Genomic DNA, 22,317 nt, shown 5'->3' with positions numbered 1-22,317 from the left:
GATTCCTGCTTGTTACCTGCCAGTCACCTGCCAGATTCCTGCTTGTTACCTGCCAGTCACCTGCCTGATTCCTGCATGTTACCTGCCAGTCATCTGTCAGATTACTGCTTGATACCTGCCTGATATCCGCTTACCAGCTTGCAAGCCTGCGGTCCGACGGTCTGCTTTACGACACCTGTCAGTCTGTCTATGGACCAGCCTGCCCGCTCACCTGGGAGCGCTCACCTGTTACCTGCCTGCTAGCCTACCTGGAGGCTCTGCCGTCACTTGCCGTGACCACCTGCCTGTCCAGAGACTCTCGCCCGCTCACCTGGGAGCGCTCACCAGCCACCAGCCCGCTGCCCTTCTACCCAGAGACTGTCCCTGTCACTTGCCGTGACTACCTGCCCTTCTACCCAGAGACTGTCCCTGTCACTTGCCGTGACTACCTGCCCGTCTTCCCTGGGAGCCACCCGCTTCCTTACAAGGACTGCCCCCTTGTATAGTTGCTCAGAGGTTCCACCTCCCAGACCCGTTACAGTTTGCTCGGGCCATGGAACCCGGTGGCCCCCAGATCTCCGATCTGCACCAGGAAGTCTTACGTCAGAAAACTCAGCAGGAGGTGGTACTGTCCTATCTACGGTCCGTTAACTCTCGTCTAGGCGCATTGTGTGACTCGTCTATGTCTACCTCTGGTCCAGCCGTGCCCATTTCTGCGGTACCGCAATCCAGTCCCTTCATGGTACCCGACTATGGACCTCGGCTTCTGGCACCTCCACGCTTTGCCGGCGAACCTACTTTAGCTCGGGGTTTCATAAACCAGTGCACCCTGCACTTTGAGCTATTGGCATACCAGTTCATCTCCGACCGGGCCAAGGTGGCCTTCATCATGTCCCATCTCACTGGGGAGGCACTGGCATGGCTAAATCCCCTGTGGGAGAGAGGGGATCCCTTGGTGTCCGACCTGCCGTCTTTCCTCGCTGCTTTCCGGAAAGTCTTCGATGAACCTGGACGGAAAACCTCTTCTGCCTCCTCTCTGCTACGTCTCCGCCAAGGGAGTCTCACCGTGGGCCAATATGCCATACGGTTCCGCACCCTCGCTTCTGAGCTTGCCTGGGAAAATGAGGCTCTGGTGTCCGTCTTCTGGGAGGGTCTTTCCGGTCGGATTAAGGACGAGTTAGCTGGTCGGGACATTCCTACCACTCTGGCTGACCTGGTGTCACTAGCTACCCGGATTGGCATCCGGTTCCAAGAACGTGCCAAAGAGACTACCTGGGAGAAAGACTTTTCTTGCTCTGCTCCTACTTCCCTGAGACCTGCCTCTCAACCAGTCACTCCGCGGGCGCTCTCGCCTGAACCTATGCAGATCGAACAGACCAAGATGGTCAGATCTCGCCAAGAATCTCGCCGAGCCGAGGGAAGCTGTTTCTATTGTGGCAGTATGGAGCACTTCATCCGTTCCTGCCCGGAAAAGCCGGGAAACGCCAGTGTCTAGGACCGCTCGGAGAGGTCGTCCTAGACAAAAGTAAGCCCTCTCCGTCTCTGTCTTTACCGGTCTCTATTGCTTGGGGAGAAAACCGTCACTTTGAACTCGCCCACCTGGATTCTGGAGCTGCTGGAAACCTCATCTCCCAGTCTCTGGTAGAGAGATACCTTATTCCCACCAAGTCCCTGGCTGAACGATTATCAGTCGCCTCCATGGATGGAAGACTTCTCTCGGAGACCATCCTGCTCGTCACTGAACCCATAACCCTGCAGGTGGGAATGCTGCACTCTGAGGAAAACTCATTCCATGTGCTGTCCGGACTGTCTCACTCCCTGTTGCTAGGTCTACCTTGGCTCCAGACGCACGAACCCGTATTGAACTGGCGATCCGGTGAAGTACTCCGATGGGGTCCAGACTGCCGTAGGACCTGCCTGGTTCCAGTCCGCCCAGCTCGCCCTCCGCCTACTCCAGCTAATTTACCAGGTCTCCCGGCTCCTTACTGGCCCTATGCGGACGTCTTCGGTAAGAAGGAAGCAGAGACGTTGCCACCCCATAGGCCATATGACTACCCGATCGACCTGGTACCTGGCACCACTCCTCCCCATGGGCGTATCTACCCGTTGTCTGCAGCCGAGACCCGCTCCATGTCTGAGTACATTGAAGAGAATCTGGCTAGGGGATTTATCCGAAAATCTACCTCCCCGGCTGGAGCCGGATTCTTCTTTGTCAAAAATAAAGACAGCTCGCTACGTCCCTGTATTGACTACAGAGGACTCAATCTCATCACAGTAAAAAACAAATACCCCCTGCCGCTCATCTCCGAATTGTTTGACCGTCTCAAGGGCGCCAGGATCTTCTCCAAGCTGGATCTATGAGGAGCATATAACCTGTTCCATATCCGTCATGGAGACGAGTGGAAGACGGCATTCAATACCCGGGACGGTCACTATGAGTACCTTGTGATGCCCTTCGGTCTCTGTAATGCTCCCGCTGTCTTTCAAGAACTAGTCAACGACATCTTCCGCGACCTCCTGTACTCCTGCGTAGTGGTATACCTGGACGATATCTTGGTCTTCTCTCTGGATCTCCCCACACACCGAAGGGATGTTCGTCAGGTCCTGCTTAGGCTTCGGCAGAACCACCTCTATGCCAAATACGAGAAGTGCCTCTTCGACCAGACCTCCCTACCGTTCTTGGGCTATGTCATCTCCCAGACAGGTCTGCAAATGGATCCCGAGAAGCTCTCTTCCGTTCTAAAATGGCCTCGTCCTGAAGGTTTGAAGGCGATACAGCGATTCCTGGGCTTCGCTAATTACTATCGTCTTTTCATCCCACACTTCTCGTCTCGGACTGCACCCATATCTGCACTTACCCGTAAGGGGGCTAATCCCAGGACATGGTCGCCTGAAGCCGAGGAGGCCTTCCTTTCCTTAAAGAAAGCCTTCGCCTCTGCTCCCGTCCTGCACCGTCCGGACTGTAATAAACAATTCTACCTGGAGGTTGATGCCTCCTCCTCCGGAGCCGGAGCGGTACTCACCCAAAAATCTTCTACCGGGAGAATGGTAACCTGCGGCTTCTTCTCCAAAATCTTCTCCTCGTCTGAGCACAACTACTCCATAGGAGACCGTGAATTGTTAGCGCCACTCCCCCAGTGCCAATTTGATGGCTATCTGCTTGAAGGGGCTCTCTACCCGGTAATTATCTACACGGATCACAAAAACCTGGCATATCTCCAAAATGCCCAGAGACTCAATCCTCGCCAGGCCCGGTGGTCGTTGTTTTTTGCCCGCTTCGACTTCATTCTTCATTTCCATCCGGCGGACAAGAACGTCAAAGCTGATGCCTTGTCCCGGTCCTTCCTGTCCTCCGATCAAGAGGAGGAGCCTACGCACATCATCGACTCCTCCAAGGTGATGAATGTGGCCCCCTTGGATCTGACTCGTCTCCCAACCGGTAAGACGTTTGTAGCTGTACCAGATCGGGAGAGGGTTCTTCGCTGGGGACATTCTTCTAAGCTAGCTGGCCATGCTGGCCAAAAGAAGACCTTCCAACTCATTACCCGGCATTACTGGTGGCCTACCCTGCGTAAGGACGTGGTAGACTTCGTCGCGACCTGCTCATCCTGTGCCCGTAACAAAGTTCCCAGACATCTACCAGCCGGCCATCTCCTGCCCCTTCCCGTACCTGCTGCTCCTTGGCAGCACATTGCTATGGACTTTATCACCGATCTTCCTATTTCTGCCGGTTGTACAGTCATTTGGGTTGTCGCTGACCGCTTTTCTAAGATGGCCCACTTCATTCCCCTGCCTGGTCTCCCATCTGCACCCAAGCTGGCTAAAGACTTTATCCGCCACATCTTCCGTCTCCATGGCCTGCCCCTCCACATCGTGTCGGATCGTGGGGTTCAGTTCACCTCACGCTTCTGGAGAGCCACATGTAAGCTGCTAGACATCACCCTGGACTTCTCCTCCGCTTACCACCCACAGTCCAATGGTCAAGTGGAGCGGATCAATCAGATCCTGACCAGTTACCTCCGGCACTTCGTTAATGCACACCATTCGGACTGGGTGGATCTCCTACCATGGGCCGAGTTCTCTTACAATAACCATGAGAGCGAATCCTCTTCCAAATACCCGTTCTTTATTGTCGGTGGCCAACATCCCCGGATTCCACTTCCTGTCTCCGTTTATGTGGACAACCCTGCTGCGAAGTCTCTTGTCAGCGAATTTTCTACTATTTGGGAGAGTACCAGGTCCGCTCTTCTTCTGTCCTCTGAGCGGATGAAGAGATATGCTGATAAGAGACGTCTGGATCCGCCTCAATTCCGTCCGGGAGACAAGGTTTGGCTCTCGTCCGAACATGTGCGGCTCAAAGTACCCTCCTTCAAGTTGGGCCCTCGATTCATCGGTCCCTTCGAAGTCCTCAGGCAAATTAACCCTGTGGCCTACAAATTAAGACTCCCGGCCACCCTACGGATTCCCAACTCCTTCCACGTATCTCTCCTCAAACCCGTTGTCTTTAACTCTTTTTCCAATAATCCAGGTGCCCCTCCTGCTCCGGTTTCCGCTGATGACGTCTTTGAGGTAGAGAGTATTCTGGCCTCCAAGAGGGTAAGAGGAGAGACCTTTTTTCTGGTAGATTGGAAGGGGTTTGGTCCTGAGGAGAGAACTTGGGAACCCAGGGAGAGCATCAACGCCCCGCTTCTCCTTGAAAAATTTCTTTCTGGCCAAAAAAAGAGGGGGCCTTAAGGGGGGGGTACTGTAGCATCGGCGTCTCTGCCCCGTACTAGGCAGGGACGCCGTCCCTCTCAACTCCCCGCGCGTCGTCCTCCAGCGCTTCTCTCCCCGCTGCTTCCGGCACGCGCTCCTTCCCCGGCAGTGTGCTTAGGGCGCGCGCGCGCTCCCCCTCTCTTAAAGGGACCGCGCGCGCCGTCCTAAGGAGTTTCCGGCCAATCGCCGGAGGACCTCCCATATATAAGGCACCTCCTCCAAAATGGAGGTGCCCGAGCAATGTTGTTGCAAAGCCTTCACTCTGCTTCAGCCCTCAGGTCCCATTACCAGTTACCTGCCAGTCACCTGCCAGATTCCTGCTTGTTACCTGCCATTCACCTGCCAGATTCCTGCTTGTTACCTGCCAGTCACCTGCCTGATTCCTGCCTGTTACCTGCCAGTCATCTGCCAGATTCCTGCTTGATACCTGCCTGATATCCGCTTACCAGCAAGCCTGCGGTCCGACGGTCTGCTCTCCGACACCTGTCAGTCTGTCTATGGACCAGCCTGCCCGCTCACCTGGGAGCGCTCACCTGTTACCTGCCTGCTAGCCTACCTGGAGGCTCTGCCGTCACTTGCCGTGACCACCTGCCTGTCCAGAGACTCTTGCCCGCTCACCTGGGAGCGCTCACCTGCTACCTGCCTGCTAGCCTACCTGGAGGCTCTGCCGTCACTTGCCGTGACCACCTGCCTGTCCAGAGACTCTTGCCCGCTCACCTGGGAGCGTCCACCCGCTACCTGTCTGCTAGTCTACCTGGAGGTTCTGCCGTCACTTGCCGTGACCACCTGCCTGTCCAGAGACTCTCGCCCGCTCACCTGGGAGCGCTCACCAGCCGCCAGCCCGCTGCCCTTCTACCCAGAGACTGTCCCTGTCACTTGCCGTGACTACCTGCCCTTCTACCCAGAGACTGTCCCTGTCACTTGCCGTGACTACCTGCCCGTCTTCCCTGGGAGCCACCCGCTTCCTTACAAGGACTGCCCCCTTGTATAGTTGCTCAGAGGTTCCACCTCCCAGACCCGTTACACAGAGCTTAATATTTTGGTTTAGAAACCTTTGTTTGCAATTGCAGAGGTCAGACGTTTCCTGTAGTTCTTGACCAAGTTTGCACACACTGCAGCAGAGATTTTAGTCCACTCCTCCATACAGATCTTCTCCAGATCTTTCAGGTTTCGGGCTGTCACTGGGTTTCAGCTCCCTTTGAATATTTTCTATTGGATTCAGGTCTGGAGACTGGCTAGGCCACTCCAGGACCTTTAAATGCTTCTTACAAAGCTACTCCTTAGTTGCCCTGGCTGTGTATTTGGAAGACCCATCTTCAATGCTCTTACTGAGGGATGGAGATTGTTGGCCAAAATCTTGCGATACATGACCCCATCCATCTGCCCTTCAATATGGTGCAGTAGTCCTGTCCCCTTTACATAAAAACACCCACAAATTATAATGTTCCCCCATCATGATTCACGGTTGGGACGGTGTTCTTGGGGTTGTATACCTCTTTCTTCTTCCTCCAATCACGGCGAGTGGAGTTGATACCAAAAAGTTCTCTTTTGGTCTCATTTGACCACATGACCTTCTCCCATGCCTCCTCTGGATCATCCAGAAGGTCATTGGCGAACTTCAAATGGGCTTGTACATGTGCTGGCATGAGCAGGTGGACCTTGCGTGCCATGCAGGATTTTAATCCATGACGGAGTAGTGTATTACTAATGGTAATGTTTTAGACTGTTGTCTCAGCTCTCTTTAGGTCATTGACTAGGTCCTCCTGTGTAGGTCTAGGATGATTCCTGACCTTTCTCACGATCTTCCTTACCCCATGAGGCGAGATCTGGCATGAAGCCCCTGACCGAGGAAGATCGACAGTCATCTTGTGATTCTTCCATTTTCTGATAATTGTGTTATCAGTTGTTGCCTTCTCACCAAGCTGCTTCCCTATTGTCCTGTAGCTCATCCCAGCCTTGTGTGATATCTACAATTTTGTCCCTGCTGTCCTTAGATAGCTCTTTCGTCTTGGCCATGCTGCAGAGGTTGGAGTGTGATTTGATTGAGTGTGTAGACAGGTGTCTTTTATACAGGTAACGAGTTCAAACAGGTGCAATTAATACAAGTAATGAGTGCAGAGTAGGAGGGCTTCTTAAAGTAAAACCAACAGGTCTGTGAGACCCAGAATTCTTGCTAGTTGGTAGGTGATCAAATACATATTTTATGCAATAAAATGCAATTTAATTATTTAAAAATCATACAAGGTGATTTTCTGTTTTTTTTTTTATTCTGTCTCTCACAGTTGAAGTGCACCTACAATAATAATTACAGGCCTCTCCATTGTTTGTAGGTGGGAAAGCTTGTAAAATGGGCAGTGTGTCAAATACTAATTTTTCCCAGTGTGTGTGTGTGTGTGTGTGTGTGTGTGTGTGTGTGTGTGTATATATACACTACCGATTTTTCAGTGTATATACATATATGTATCAAATACTTATTTTCCGCACTGTGTGTATATGTGTGTATGTATATATATATATATATATATATATATATATATATATATATATACAGTACAGGCCAAAAGTTTGGACACACCTTCTCATTTAAAGATTTTTCTGTATTTTCATGACTATGAAAATTGTACATTCACACTGAAGGCATCAAAACTATGAATTAACACATGTAGAATTATATACTTAACAAAAAAAGTGTGAAACAACTGAAAATATGTCTTATATTCTAGGTTCTTCAAAGTAGCCACCTTTTGCTTTGATGGTGACTCTTGGTCTTCCTTTCCTGGGGCGGTCCTCATGGAGCCAGTTTCTTTGTAGCGCTTGATGGTTTTTGCAACTGCACTTGGGGACACTTTCAAAGTTTTCCCAATTTTTCGAACTGACCTTCATTTCTTAAAGTAATGATGGCCACTCGTTTTTCTTTACTTAGCTACTTTTTTCTTGCCATAATACAAATTCTAACAGTCTATTCAGTAGGACTATCAGCTGTGTATCCACCTGACTTCTGCACAACACAACTGATGGTCCCAACCCCATTTATAAGGCAAGAAATCCCACTTATTAAACCTGACAGGGCACACCTGTGAAGTGAAGACCATTTCCGGTGACTACCTCTTGAAGCTCATCAAGAGAATGCCAAGAGTGTGCAAAGCAGTCATCAAAAGGTGGCTACTTTGAAGAACCTAGAATATAAGACATATTTTCAGTTGTTTCACACTTTTTTGTTAAGTATATAATTCCACATGTGTTAAGTCATAGTTTTGATGCCTTCAGTGTGAATGTACGATTTTCAAAGTCATGAAAATACAGAAAAATCTTTAAATGAGAAGGTGTGTCCAAACTTTTGGTCTGTACTGTGTGTGTGTATATATATACATATATATTATGTGTGCATATATATTATAATATATATTAAACACACAAAGAGAATAGCAAATATATGATTTGTAAACTTGTAAATAAAATATTCTTTTCCCAACAGAGGCACATAAGTTATACAGGTTCCAGCAATTACTTTGAGTAGTTTTCGCTGGTCCTCCATCTTTACTGATAGCACTTTCCTTGACTCCTTTCCATGCAGTCCACTTTCTCTTTACAACCCATGTCCTGGCTTGGCTTTCTAGATTTTTGTAAACTACAAGTCAGGGTTATACTTAGCTTCTTTCCTTGTCATCTCAGGGTCCCCACAAACGCTTGGCTACATTTCTTTACCTCCAGCTCAGAACCACTAGAGTTGCTCTTTCTACTTCCTTACCGGATCTCTGATCTGATCCCAAGTTCTGCAAGCTGTGCTCCAGTTTTTTTTCCACTTATTAGAGGTCAGTTTAGAAGAACGCTATCCTCATCCTTCCTTGTTGCACACATCCTGCGCCAGCCTTTTTGCTTTTCAGTCTTTCACTTCTTCTTTCTTCAACTTTCAATGTTCAACTACTGTGAACTCTTAACATCACTCAGGGATCTATTTATATATTTGACCTCTCCACTACTTCCAGATTTTTTTGCACACCCAATATCGTGTCTCAAGTGCCTGCAATATGGGGTAAATGGTGCCACAACCTCGCTCTACAGAGCTCCACATGCAATTATAGTGTGTATATATAGTGAACCACTACTCCCCAAAACTCTCCCAAAACTCCCCTCAGCTGCAGGGCTGACCCTCTGTAACTCTCCCCTGCTCAGCTGCGGGGCTGACCCTCTGTAACTCTCCACTGCCCAGCTGCAGGGCTGACCCTCTGTAACTCTCCCTGCCCAGCTGCAGGGCTGACCCTCTGTAACTCTCCCCCTGCCCAGCTGCAGGGCTGACCCTCTGTAACTCTCCCCTGCCCAGCTGCAGGGCTGACCCTCTGTAACTCTCCCCCTTCCCAGCTGCAGGGCTGACCCTCTGTAACTCTCCCCTGCCCGGCTGCAGGGCTGACCCTCTGTAACGCTCTCCTGCCCAGCTGCAGGGCTGACCCTCTGTAACTCTCCCCTGCCCAGCTGCAGGGCTGACCCTCTGTAACTCTCCCCTGCCCAGCTGCATGGCTGACCCTCTGTAACTCTCCCCTGCCCAGCTGCAGGGCTGACCCTCTGTAACTCTCCCCTGCCCAGCTGCATGGCTGACCCTCTGTAACTCTCCCCTGCCCAGCTGCTGGGCTGACTCTCTGTAACTCTCTCCTGCCCAGCTGCAGGGCTGACCCTCTGTAACTCTCCCCTGCCCAGCTGCAGGGCTGACCTTCTGTAACTCTCCCCTGCCCAGCTGCGGGGCTGACCCTCTGTAACTCTCCACTGCCCAGCTGCAGGGCTGACCCTCTGTAACTCTCCCCTGCCCAGCTGCAGGGCTGACCCTCTGTAACTCTCCCCCTGCCCAGCTGCAGGGCTGACCCTCTGTAACTCTCCCCTGCCCAGCTGCAGGGCTGACCCTCTGTAACTCTCCCCCTTCCCAGCTGTAGGGCTGACCCTCTGTAACTCTCCCCTGCCCGGCTGCAGGGCTGACCCTCTGTAACGCTCTCCTGCCCAGCTGCAGGGCTGACCCTCTGTAACTCTCCCCTGCCCAGCTGCAGGGCTGATCCTCTGTAACTCTCCCCTGCTCAGCTGCGGGGCTGACCCTCTGTAACTCTCCCCTGCCCAGCTGCAGGGCTGACCCTCTGTAACTCTCCCCTGCCCAGCTGCAGGGCTGACCCTCGGTAACTCTCCCCTACCCAGCTGCAGGGCTGATCCTCTGTAACTCTCCCCTGCTCAGCTGCGGGGCTGACCCTCTGTAACCCTCCCCTGCCCAGCGGCAGGGCTGACCCTCTGTAACTCTCTCCTGCCCTGCTGCAGGGCTGACCCTCTGTAACTCTGCCCTGCCCAGCTGCAGGGCTGACCCTCTGTAACTCTCCCCTGCCCAGCTGCAGGGCTGACCCTCTGTAACTCTCCCCTGCCCAGCTGCAGGGCTGACCCTCTCTAACTCTCCCCTGCCCAGCTGCAGGGCTGACCCTCTGTAACTCTCCCCTGCCCAGCTGCATGGCTGACCCTCTGTAACTCTCCCCTGCCCAGCTGCAGGGCTGACCCTCTGTAACTCTTCCCTGCCCAGCTGCAGGGCTGACCCTCTGTAACTCTCCCCTGCCCAGCTGCAGGGCTGACCCTCTGTATCTCTCCCCTACCCAGCTGCTGGGCTGACTCTCTGTAACTCTCCCCTGTCCAGCTGCAGGGCCGACCCTCTGTAACTCTCCCCTGCCCAGCTGCAGGGCTGACCCTCTGTATCTCTCCCCTGCCCAGCTGCTGGGCTGACTCTCTGTAACTCTCTCCTGCCCAGCTGCAGGGCTGACCTTCTGTAACTCTCCCCTGCCCAGCTGCAGGGCTGACTCTCTGTAACTCTCCCCTGCCCAGCTGCGGGGCTGACCCTCTGTAACTCTCCCCTGCTAGCTGCAGGGCTGACTCTCTGTAACTCTCCCCTGCCCAGCTGCGGGGCTGACCCTCTGTAACTCTCCCCTCCCCAGCTGCAGGGCTGACCCTCTGTATCTCTCCCCTGCCCAGCTGCAGGGCTGATCCTCTGTATCTCTCCCCTGTCCAGCTGCAGGGCTGACCCTCTGTAACTCTCCCCTGCCCAGCTGCAGGGCTGACCCTCTGTAACTCTCCCGTGTCCAGCTGCAGGGCTGACCCTCTGTAACTCTCCCCTGCCTGGCTGCAGGGCTGACCCTCTGTAACTCTCCCCTCCCCAGCTGCAGGGCTGACCCTCTGTAACTCTCCCCTGCCCAGCTGCAGGGCTGATCCTCTGTATCTCTCCCCTGTCCAGCTGCAGGGCTGACCCTCTGTAACTCTCCCCTGCCCAGCTGCAGGGCTGACCCTCTGTAACTCTCCCGTGTCCAGCTGCAGGGCTGACCCTCTGTAACTCTCCCCTGCCTGGCTGCAGGGCTGACCGTCTGTAACTCTCCCCTGCCCAGCTGCAGGGCTGACCCCTTATAACTCTCCCCTGCCCAGCTGCAGGGCTGACCCTCTGTAACTCTCCCCTGCCTAGCTGCAGGGTTGACCCTCTGTAACTCTCCCCTGCCTGGCTGCAGGGCTGACCCTCTGTAACTCTCCCCTGCCCAGCTGCAGGGCTGACCCCCTGTAACTCTCTACTGCCCAGCTGCAGGACTGACCCTCTGTAACTCTCCCCTGTCCAGCTGCAGGGTTGACCCTCTAACTCTCCCCTGCCCAGCTGCAGGGCTGACCCTCTGTAGCTCTCCTCTGCCCAGCTGCAGGGCTGACACACTGTAACTCTCCCCTGCCCAGCTGCAGGGCTGACCCTCTGTAACTCTCTCCTGCCCGGCTGCAGGGCTGACACTCTGTAACTCTCTCCTGCCCGGCTGCAGGGCTGACCCTCTGTAACTCTCTCCTGCCCAGCTGCAGGGCTGACCCTCTGTAACTCTCCCCTCCCCAGCTGCAGGGCTGACCCTCTGTAACTCTCCCCTGCCCAGCTGCAGGGCTGACCCTCTGTAACTCTCCCCTGTCCAGCTGCAGGGCTGACCCTCTGTAACTCTCCACTGCCCAGCTGCAGGGCTGACCCTCTGTAACTCTCTCCTGCCCGGCTGCAGGGCTGACCCTCTGTAACTCTCTCCTGCCCAGCTGCAGGGCTGACCCTCTGTAACTCTCCCCTGTCCAGCTGCAGGGCTGACCCTCTGTAACTCTCCCCTGCCCAGCTGCAGGGCTGACCCTCTGTAACTCTCCCCTGCCCAGCTGCAGGGCTGACCCTCTGTAACTCTTCCCTGCCCAGCTGCAGGGCTGATCCTCTGTAACTCTCCCCTGCCCGGCTGCAGGGCTGACCCCCTGTAACTCTCTCCTGCCCAGCTGCAGGGCTGGCCCCCTGTAACTCTCTCCTGCCCAGCTGCAGGGCTGACCCTCTGTAACTCTCCCCCTGCCCAGCTGCAGGGCTGACCCTCTGTAACTCTCCCCTGCCCAGCTGCAGGGCTGACCCTCTGTAACTCTCCCCCTTCCCAGCTGCAGGGCTGACCCTCTGTAACTCTCCCCTGCCCGGCTGCAGGGCTGACCCTCTGTAACGCTCTCCTGCCCAGCTGCAGGGCTGACCCTCTGTAACTCTCCCCTGCCCAGCTGCAGGGCTGATCCTCTGTAACTCTCCCCTGCTCAGCTGCGGGGCTGACCCTCTGTAACTCTCCCCTGCCCAGCTGCAGGGCTGACCCTCTGTAACTCTCCCCTGCCCAGCTGCAGGGCTGACCCTCGGTAACTCTCCCCTACCCAGCTGCAGGGCTGATCCTCTGTAACTCTCCCCTGCTCAGCTGCGGGGCTGACCCTCTGTAACTCTCTCCTGCTCAGCTGCAGGGCTGACACACTGTAACTCTCCCCTGCCCAACTGCCTACTCTCATCATTTTCACATAAAAGTGACTACAATAAACTATAGGGTTAACCAGATAATAGTACTTTGCATCAGTGTTGTTTAATAACAATATATCCTGCAGCCCCATGAATAAAGCTTTATGTCATACAACAATTCTGCTCAGGAGTTGCCAGCAGTTTCCACTATTTTACACCAGGAACATGGCAGTGAGTTTTCCTTGTTTTCCCGCCTTCACAGTCCTCAGATCTTAACCCTATAAAACATCTCTGGGACGAGGTACAATTCGTTGTTCAGAGCATCTCCGCACCTTCATCTAATATGCAGCAACTGCAAGAACCTATCCTGGTGGCATGGGCCAGTATTCCTGGAGAACAATCTCCACACCAAGTGGAATCTGATGCGATGAATTGCTGAGTTTCTGAAGGCCATTGGAGGCCCAACGGGCTACTAGATGGGTGTCTCTAATAATGTGACCATTCAGTGTATGTTTTATATTTGGTGGAGATGACAGGATAAAGCTGATCATAGACATTAGATGTTGTCTGGATCTTCTCACAATGTGGCCATTCAGTGTATGTTTTATACTTGGTGGAGATGACAGGATAAAGCTGATCATAGACATTAGATGTTGTCTGGATCTTCTCACAATGTGGCCATTCAGTGTATGTTTTATACTTGGTGGAGATGACAGGATAAAGCTGATCATAGACCTTCGATGTTGTCTGGATCTTCTCACAATGTGGCCATTCAGTGTATGTTTTATACTTGGTGGAGATGACAGGATAAAGCTGATCATAGACATTAGATGTTGTCTGGATCTTCTCACAATGTGGCCATTCAGTGTATGTTTTATACTTGGTGGAGATGACAGGATAAAGCTGATCATAGACATTAGATTTTGTCTGGATCTTCTCACAATGTGGCCATTCAGTGTATGTTTTATACTTGGTGGAGATGACAGGATAAAGCTGATCATAGACATTAGATGTTGTCTGAATCTTCTCACAATGTGGCCATTCAGTGTATATTTTATATCTGGTGGAGATGACAGGATAAAGCTGATCATAGACATTAGATGTTGTCTGGATCTTCTCACAATGTGGCCATTCAGTGTATGTTTTATATCTGGTGGAGATGACAGGATAAAGCTGATCATAGACATTAGATGTTGTCTGGATCTTCTCACAATGTGGCCATTCAGTATATGTTTTATACTTGGTGGAGATGACAGGATAAAGCTGATCATACACATTAGATGTTGTCTGGATCTTCTCACAATGTGGCCATTCAGTGTATGTTTTATACTTGGTGGAGATGACAGGATAAAGCTGATCATAGACATTAGATGTTGTCTGAATCTTCTCACAATTTTCTGGTTATCGAGAATGCTGGTTTGAAATAGGGACCAATAGGTTGGATTTTGTCTTATTGTTGTTGTTTTTCAATATCATTTCACCAAACATCATCTTTGTCTTTCTGTAAATTTTAAAATCTTTCTTTCAGGGTGAAGATCTGCCCCATATTAATACTACAGAGACATATGTGAGGGGTGATGAGCGATGTAGAGAGAAGATTCCTACAGATAACTGCACAGGTGAGTAGTGACCACTAAATGCCGAGAAGTCACAGGTTCTAATCAGTCACTGGCTTGTAGAATAACTATAACTAAATGGTAATTTTTTTTTTTTGGGGGGGGGGGTGCAGTGGGACAAGGTATGCTGAATTCATTAGGAGTTTTATATACATTTTTGCGTGATGAAGAGTCTAGAAACCGCCTCAAAACACGTAGGAAATAAATATAAATTTTTAAGGTCACTTCTTTGTGGCATCAGTTCCTGGGCAGCGCTATCGATCACCCATTCCCATCATCCGAATTCATTAGGACGCTAGAGACACTTAAGGAACTTGGCACATCCTCTCAATGACTCGCTCCTCTGTGCGCCTTGCCACAAATGGTACTCAAGTAAGGGACGGACTGGAGCAACATTTCTGACGGGCATAAGTTATGCCAGTGCAATGGTATTAACACTTTGATAAATCGTCCCCTTAGTGCTTTTGTACAAAGGTTTCTCTGCTGCATCAATAGCTCGTTTTTGAGCAACTTCAGAGGAGATAAGTTATAACTCTACTCATAGTCCTGTCCATCACAGGTCACTGTGCACAATGGAGGTCTCTAAATACACTTTTGAAGCATGTTAGTGTCAGTGACCTCTGATATATAAGGCAGAAACATTACCAGCCACAGGCTTCACTGTTATGTACAAGAGAATTTTCTAAGCCAAAAACCTCAATAGCATTCTTCATTACATGTGATAATATACTGGTCTATACAGATCTCTATATGCCAGTACATTAGAAGATACAATAAAAATGGAAAACAATTACAATAAACAGGATATACTTTGTGTAATCGTAACAACCTGTACAATACAGGAAACAAATTATTTATGGTGATCGATAAATGATGTGACTAAAAATGGTCGATTTGTTTTTAACCATGTCAGTTTGTATAACTATAAAGTAAGCACATCATGCACAACTTTGATTTCCATTCTAAAAATACACACATATCGGAGCCCAGAAGGACCTCGATGTACCTATTAGATCTTCGTGTCATCTGAGCGCTGTCCATTCTTCACTGAGCAGTTGATATGAGAAGCTTTGAAAAATCTCTATATTTTATTTTCCACGAGCGAAAAAAAACTAATGACACACAGACTAAATATGGATCTAGCACAAAGTTATTAAAAAATGACCAAAAAAACCCTTATTTGTGATTGAGGCCTAAAGCTATTGTGTCCCCCATTTCCTTGTAGATTGTAAGCTTGCGAGCAGGGACCTCACTCCTGATGTAACTGTTGAAACTGTCTCACCTTGTATTGAATTTATTGTCTGTACATGTCCCCGCTTAATTGTAAAGTGCTGCGGAATATGTTGGCGCTACACACGTTATCAAAATTGTTGGTACCCCTCGTTTAATGAAAGAAAAACCCACAATGGTCACAGAAATAACTTGAATCTGACAACAGTAATAATCAATTAAAAATCTATGAAAATGAACAAATGAAAGTCAGACATTGCTCTTCAACCCTGCTTCCACAGAATTTAGAAAAAAAATTAAACTCATGAAATAGGCCTGGACAGAAATGATGGTTCTTCTTAACTGAATATTTTGTTGAACAACCTTTTGAGGCAATCACTGCAATCAAACGATTCCTGTAATTGTCAATGAGACTTCTGCACCTCTCGACAGGTATTTTGGCCCACTCCTCATGAGCAAACTGCTCCAGTTGTCTCGTGTTTGAAGGTTGCCTTTTCTAGACTGCATGTTTCAGCTCTTTCCAAAGATGCTCAATAGGATTTAGTTCAGGGCTCATAAAAGGCCACTTCAGAATAGTCCAATGTTTTCCTCTTAGCCATTCTTGGGTGTTTTTAGCTGGATGTTTCGGGTCATTATCCTGTTGCAAGACCCATGATCTGCGACTGAGACCAAGCTTTCTGACACTGGGCAGCACATTTCTCTCTAGAATCCCTTGATAGTCTTGAGATTTCATTGTACCCTGCACAGATTCAAGACACCCTGTGCCAGATGCAGCAAAGCAGCCCCAGAACATAACAGTGCCTCCACCATGTTTCACTGTAGGGACAGTGTTCTTTTCTTGATATGCTTCATTTTTCTGTCTGTGAACATAGAGCTGATGTGCCTTGCCAAAAACTTCCATTTTTGTCTCATCTGTCCATAGGACATTCTCCCAGAAGCTTTGTGGCTGGTCAACGTGTAGTTTGGCTAATTCCAGTCTGGCTTTTTTATGATTTTTTTTCAACAATGGTGCTCTCCTTGGTCGTCTCCCATGAAGTCCACTTTGGATCAAACAACGACGGATGGTGCAATCTGACACTGATGTTCCTTGAGCTTGAAGTTCACTTTTAATCTCTTTAGAAGTTATCCTGGGCTCTTTTGTTATCATTCGTATTATCCGTCTCTTTGATTTGTCATCAATTTTTCTCCTGCGGCCACATCCATCCACATCCCATGGATCTTAAATTTCTGAATAATATGTGCTATATATATTGTAGGGATTTGTACTCACTGAGCCGCGTTGGAGGTAGGCACAGGTTCACACAGTGATGCAGTCCACGGGTTCAAACAAACTGGTGGTTTATTTTAGTGTCCATACACCAGTTAAGAAACAAAAGTAACAGCCTGTTTCTGGCACAAAAAGGAATAACAGAACAAAGCTCAAAATAACAAGTCCATGCAGCACAGCCTCAGCCGTTTAAGCAAGGTGCTTTTCTCTGCCTCCTGCAGAGTCTAAGAAGCATCTGCAAGGTCTGCTCACCTTGCCCAACAAACACAGACAGACAGAGACAGGCGCAGCTGTCTTAAATCAGCCTTCCAAGACCTGGACTGGAGGTAAGTGAGCAGCTGTCCCCCCCCCCCAGCTCTTTCAGCTGCTCGTAAAGCCCGGCCCTGTAATCCGGGCCCGTTAAATTCCTCTCAGCCCTATGTGTGCTGGAGCCTGCTTCTCGGGGTCCTACATATATATATGCACACTAACATCAAGCTGCTTGGAGATGGTCTTATAACCTTTACCTTTAACATGCTTGTCTATAATTTTCTTTCTAATCTCCTGAGACAACTCTTTTCTTTGCTTCCTCTGGTCCATGTTGAGTGTGGTACACACCATGTCATCAAACAGCACAGTGAGTATCTGTAGCCCTATATACATGCCCACTGACTGATTACAAGATTGTAGACACCTGTGATGCTAATTAGTGGACACAACTTGATTTAACATGTCCCTTTTGTCACATTATTTTCAGGGGTGCCATCATTTCTGTCCAGGCCTATTTCATGAGTTTAATTTTTTTTTTTAATTCTGTGGAAGCAGGGTTGAAAAGCAATCACTGACTTTCATTTGTTAATTTTCATAGATTTTTAATTTATTATTACTTTTCTCAGATTCAAGTTATTTCTATGACCATTGTGGGTTTTTCTTTCATTAAACGAGGGGTACCAACAATTTTGACCACGTGTGTATATAAATAAAAAATATTATTATTATTATTATTATTATTATTATTAAGCTACATTCACATTCTGAAGTGCCTGCGCTGAGCACTCTGTCTGGGGTTTGTTTTTACTCAGGATAATGGTATACAAATGTGCCTCTTATGTGTCCATTCAGTGCAATGAGGCAAATGTAGACAGACACAATAGCTCAGGGGAAGGTCATTCTGTATTCTTGCGTGCACCTTGCGGCTATCACATTACATGATGTAGCACAAAACATCAGGAGAGAATATCAAAGCCTTTATAAAAGCTGAGGCAGGGAATGCTGCACCCATTTTGAGGTGGTTCTCGATAGTGAAGAGATATCAGAGCTCACAGCTCGGCAATAGAGATTGGTAGAGAAAGCCCTAAAGTATTAGACAAATACTTCAGACTGTGTGTGTTGTACAACTGCAGTAGTAAAAGAAGATGAGTGTAGTATTGTTTGATACATGAATCACCCAATAAATTTCGGGGTTCAATTAGAATTTGTGCTCCTCATCATGCTATTCACATTTTGACATCATGAGACCAAGACGACACTTAACAATTGATCCACAGTTCCTCACCATTGCGAGGCTTCAGGCAGGATGTTATCAGACAGAAATGGCCACTGAGCTTTGTGTGTCACAGAGTCATCAACAGGTTGCAGCAGAGATACAGAGAGACTGGAAGAGTCACAGAAATGCATCGAAGTGGACGTCCTTTGGCCAAATACCATCTGATGACTGCGTAAAAGACACCCAAGTGTCACGTCAAACCATTCAAAACCATTTACATCAGCATGTTCTGCAAGCTAGAAGACCTGCAAAGGATACCTGACAACACCGCATATGCTGGGGAGCATCTACGCTGGACTAGGGACCAGTGGGCCTCAGTGTTGTGATGGCTGCCAACCATGTTGGAGATGTCAAGGAGAGCACTATGCATCAGCCACTGTTGTCCCCACACGATCTTTTGGTGGTGCTACAGTGTGGGCAGATGTGTCTAGTCAATACAGAACTGCCCTACACTTTGTGAATGGTACAGTGACAAGCCTCTACTACTTGAATAACATCATTAATCCATAATTAATCCTAATCCAGTCATTGTGCCTCTGCATGAACAACACAGGCTTTATTTCATCTTCATGAATGACAATGCTCTAGCTCATTGAGGTCGCATCATAAGGAAATGGCTGCTGGAGACTGGTGTACCTTAAATGGAATGGCCTATGGGACTATGGGAACAGTTGCGTCGCCGTGTAGAGGCTCGTATTTCTGTACCCCAGAACTTCAATGACCTCAGGGTCGACCCTTCAAAAAAGAGTGGGATGCCATTCCTCAGCTAACACTAACTCGACTTGTGAACAGCATGAGACATCGTTGTCAAACTGTAATTGATGCTCAAGGCCACATGCCAAGTTATTGGGACATTGACAATTTTTTTGGTTTGGGGGGTACCCACCACTATTGTTGCCTTTTGTTTAGGGATGAGCGAACCTGAACTATAAACTTCAGGGTTCATACTGGACACCGAGTATCGAGTACCGAACACGGAAATTTTACCGGAAGTCCAGTTTACTGTTTACTCTTCCGGTTCGGTGCTGAAAAAAAGTTTGGTTGTGTTGCAGCCTGTCAACAATCAGCAAGCATTTAGGCTGTGTGCACTCGCCATTCTGCTCTGCTTAGTAAGCTCCTGGAGTATGTGACACAGCTGGAATAAGGGACAGTTTTAGGTTCTATGTGTGCGCACTCTGCACCCAGAGTGTGGAACTATTTGTGTGTACACTGCACCCATGTCTGTGGGACTATTTGTGTGTACATTGCACCCATGTCTGTGGGACTATTTGTGTGTACACTGCACCCATGTCTGTGGGACTATTTGTGTGTATATTTCACCCATGTCTGTGGGACTATTTGTGTCTACTTTCACCCATGTCTGTGGGAGTAGTGTGCACAAAAACAAAATTTTCTACTCTGCACACGTCTCTGTGGGAGTACTCTTCAAAAAAGCCTCTGTGGGGTTACTCTTCAAAAAAGCCCTGTGGGAGTACTCTGAAAACAGCCTGTGTGGGGGTACTCTGCAAAACACCCAAAGTTGGAGGCACCAAAACATTGTGTATGGAAAATAGAGCGAACAAACTGCGGTGGAGTATAACAATGGCTGGATGCGGCTGATATACTTCTCTATTCAGCTAGTAGTACAGACAAATCCTGGGGGATCCACGCCTAGTTCATTTTAATGAATGTTAGCTTGCCCACATTGGCTGTGGATAGGCGGATGCGCCTGTCTGTGATCACACCCCCAGCCGGGCTAAACACACATTCCGACAGTGCACTGCACCTCCAAGGGATAAAGGGCAAGCTCAGGCCATGTGTCCAATTTGGAGACCCAAAAATTAAATGGGGCAGACCCATCACTCAGTACATGGAGATGTGTGGGCACATACTCTTCAACCATGTTGTTGAAACGAACACGCTTTTGGATTTGATCCCTTGAGCTTGTGTTCTGTGGTCGACTTCTCTTTCGGCCGAGCCACAGAAGATGCACCTTTTTCTCTTGGTGTTTGGGTTCCGTTTTCTGTCTGCAGTCTGTCTAGCTTAACACAAGTGGTTTCAATTGTCCGCCTATCACCTTTTGAGTGCAGCTTTATATTCTGTCCCCCAGTGGGCGTTTCCTGCCAGTGATAGATTCTTTTAATGTTCTGACATTATACTGATGTTTGGTTTGTGAGCTTTGAGCTAAGGATTTTCACCTTGCTGTTTCTTTGCACCTACTGTATCTTCTGTTTTATCTTTAGTAGGTATGCTGTATATTTGTTAACAGTAATTGCTTTATTCTGCTTGGTATTTCATTATTTACTTCACTGACTCTGAGGACTTTCCTTTGTTCAGCACACTTTTCCTCTTGTAGTTAATTTACACTCTGCTCTGCCCTCCGGTTCTTTAGGAGGAACTTGAAGCAACTCGACGGCCGTTTAGTCAGGTTATGTCCGAGCTTCCATGTCCTAGTTCTGTGGTTAGGGCTATCTCTGTACCCGCAGGCACCACTAGGGATTGCAGGGTCAGGATATCTAGTCTGTACTGGAACCAACAGGGTCAGTTGTGTTTTTTTCTTTTTTGTGTGTGTTTAACCTATTAATCCCGATTGAGTTGCTACACAGGCATAACTGAAATGCTGCCTCCTGCTAATATGGAGTGGATCAGATCGTGTTGCTGGATATTGACGCGTGCTGAGGAAGGTTTTCCACATATCCTCCATGCTAACCCTCCCTTCTGAGGTGCTGGTGCCCCAGCTGCGTTGCTGACTTCTTCCTCCTCTGCCTTGTGCTTCCACTGAGCCCCCGCTGTCTGGTGAGAATGCCATCAGTGGTTCGTCTTCCAGCATATGCTTGTATTTGCTCATTTTCTGATGACGCTCTAGTGACGGAAGTAAGGATTGCAGATTGTGCTTGTAGCGCAGATCCAGCAGGGTGACCACCCAGTAGTAATCAGCACTTGTAACAATACAGGTAACTTGTTGGTCTTTACGCAAACACAACAGCATGAATTGGCTCATGTGTGCCAGGCTGCCCAGAGGCAATGCAAGCTGTCCTCGGTGGGAGGTGTATCGTCTGGATCCTCTGTATTCCCCCCAGCCACGCTCTAGTGATGCCCGTGACCTGCTCTGAGTGCCACTTTGAACACTTTTCCTCCTACTTATCGTCGAAAAATGTCCTTTAGCTGGACAGTTGTGTTCCTGGCTGCTGTTGGTACATGTGTAGACAACTGACCTGATAATGGTGTCTGTTCCTCCTCCTCTTTTTCCTGTGCCACTACTTAATTAATCAGTGCCTGAAGAATTTTTTCAAGGAAGCATAGAAGTGGAATAGTAACATTGATGATGGTGTCATCAGCACTGGCCATTTTCATAGAGAACTCGAAACAGCACATCAAGGCACACACGTCTTGCATGAAGGCCCACTCGTTGGTCGTGAACAGGTATTGTCTCGCAGAGCGACTCACCTGTGCATGCCGTAGCTGAAACTACACTATTCCCTGCTGCTGCTTGCACAGTCTCTCCAGCATATGCAAGGTGGAGCTCCACCGTGCGGGTACGTCGCATATGAGGCAGAGAGCAGCAAGGCAGAAGTGACGCTGCAGCACAGACAGGCGAGTAACAGGGTGTGAACGCCGAATGCGTGCACAGATGGCCCACACTTTCTGCAGCAGCTCTGGCAGTTCGGGGTAATATTTCAGGAAGCTATGCGCCACCAAATTCAGCACATGCGCCAGGCAAGGGATTGCATCAAACCGGCTAGGCCCAGAGCTCCTACGAGATTTTGCCCTTTATTGCACATCACCAAGCCACGCTTGAGATTCAGCGGTACCAACCACTCATCGTTTATTGTTTGATCCCCGTCCACAGCTCCTGCACGGTGTGGTATTTTCCCCCCAAACAAATGCATTTCAAATCAGCGTGATGTCGTTTTCACCTGGCTCTGTTGAAGTTGGTCATGCAGGTGTTAAACTGACCGGATGAGGAGGTGGTGTAGGAAGCAGAGTAGGAAGAGGAGGCAACATGGACACATAAACATCCAAAAAACAACCACCAATCCTCGGTGGTGATAAGACATGTGCCCAAATGCTTTCTGGCTCAGACCCAGCCGCCACACCATTTATCCAGTGGGCAGTTAGAGACATAACGTCCCTGCCCGTTCTTACTGGTCCACGTATCGGTGGTTATGTGGAACTTTATAATGATGGCATTGCGCAGCGTGCA

The 22,317-nt window shown here is 49.3% G+C and overlaps 1 protein-coding gene across 2 annotated transcripts in view; it reads left to right on the top strand.

Moving 5' to 3' along the window:
• LOC141271972 (uncharacterized) overlaps positions 1–22,317 on the top strand; it is a 243,559-nt gene that overhangs the window by 75,158 nt on the left and 146,084 nt on the right. Inside the window, exon 10 of one of the 2 annotated variants that reach the window (XM_073682228.1) lies at positions 14,025–14,115. The exons of the other annotated variant lie outside the window; for it this stretch is intronic. Within the exon in view, the coding sequence (XP_073538329.1) occupies positions 14,025–14,115 (91 nt within the window). The remainder of the gene's footprint in view (positions 1–14,024; positions 14,116–22,317) is intronic. 2 annotated transcript variants of the gene reach the window in all.

The sequence above is a fragment of the Phyllobates terribilis genome, unplaced genomic scaffold, assembly GCF_046119375.1.
Source record: "Phyllobates terribilis strain yellow unplaced genomic scaffold, ASM4611937v1 Scaffold_5__5_contigs__length_657084704, whole genome shotgun sequence".
Classification (NCBI taxonomy): Eukaryota; Metazoa; Chordata; class Amphibia; order Anura; family Dendrobatidae; genus Phyllobates; species Phyllobates terribilis.
The sequence above is the reverse complement of the archived record's forward strand: the minus strand, read 5'-3'. Positions and strand labels throughout refer to the sequence as shown.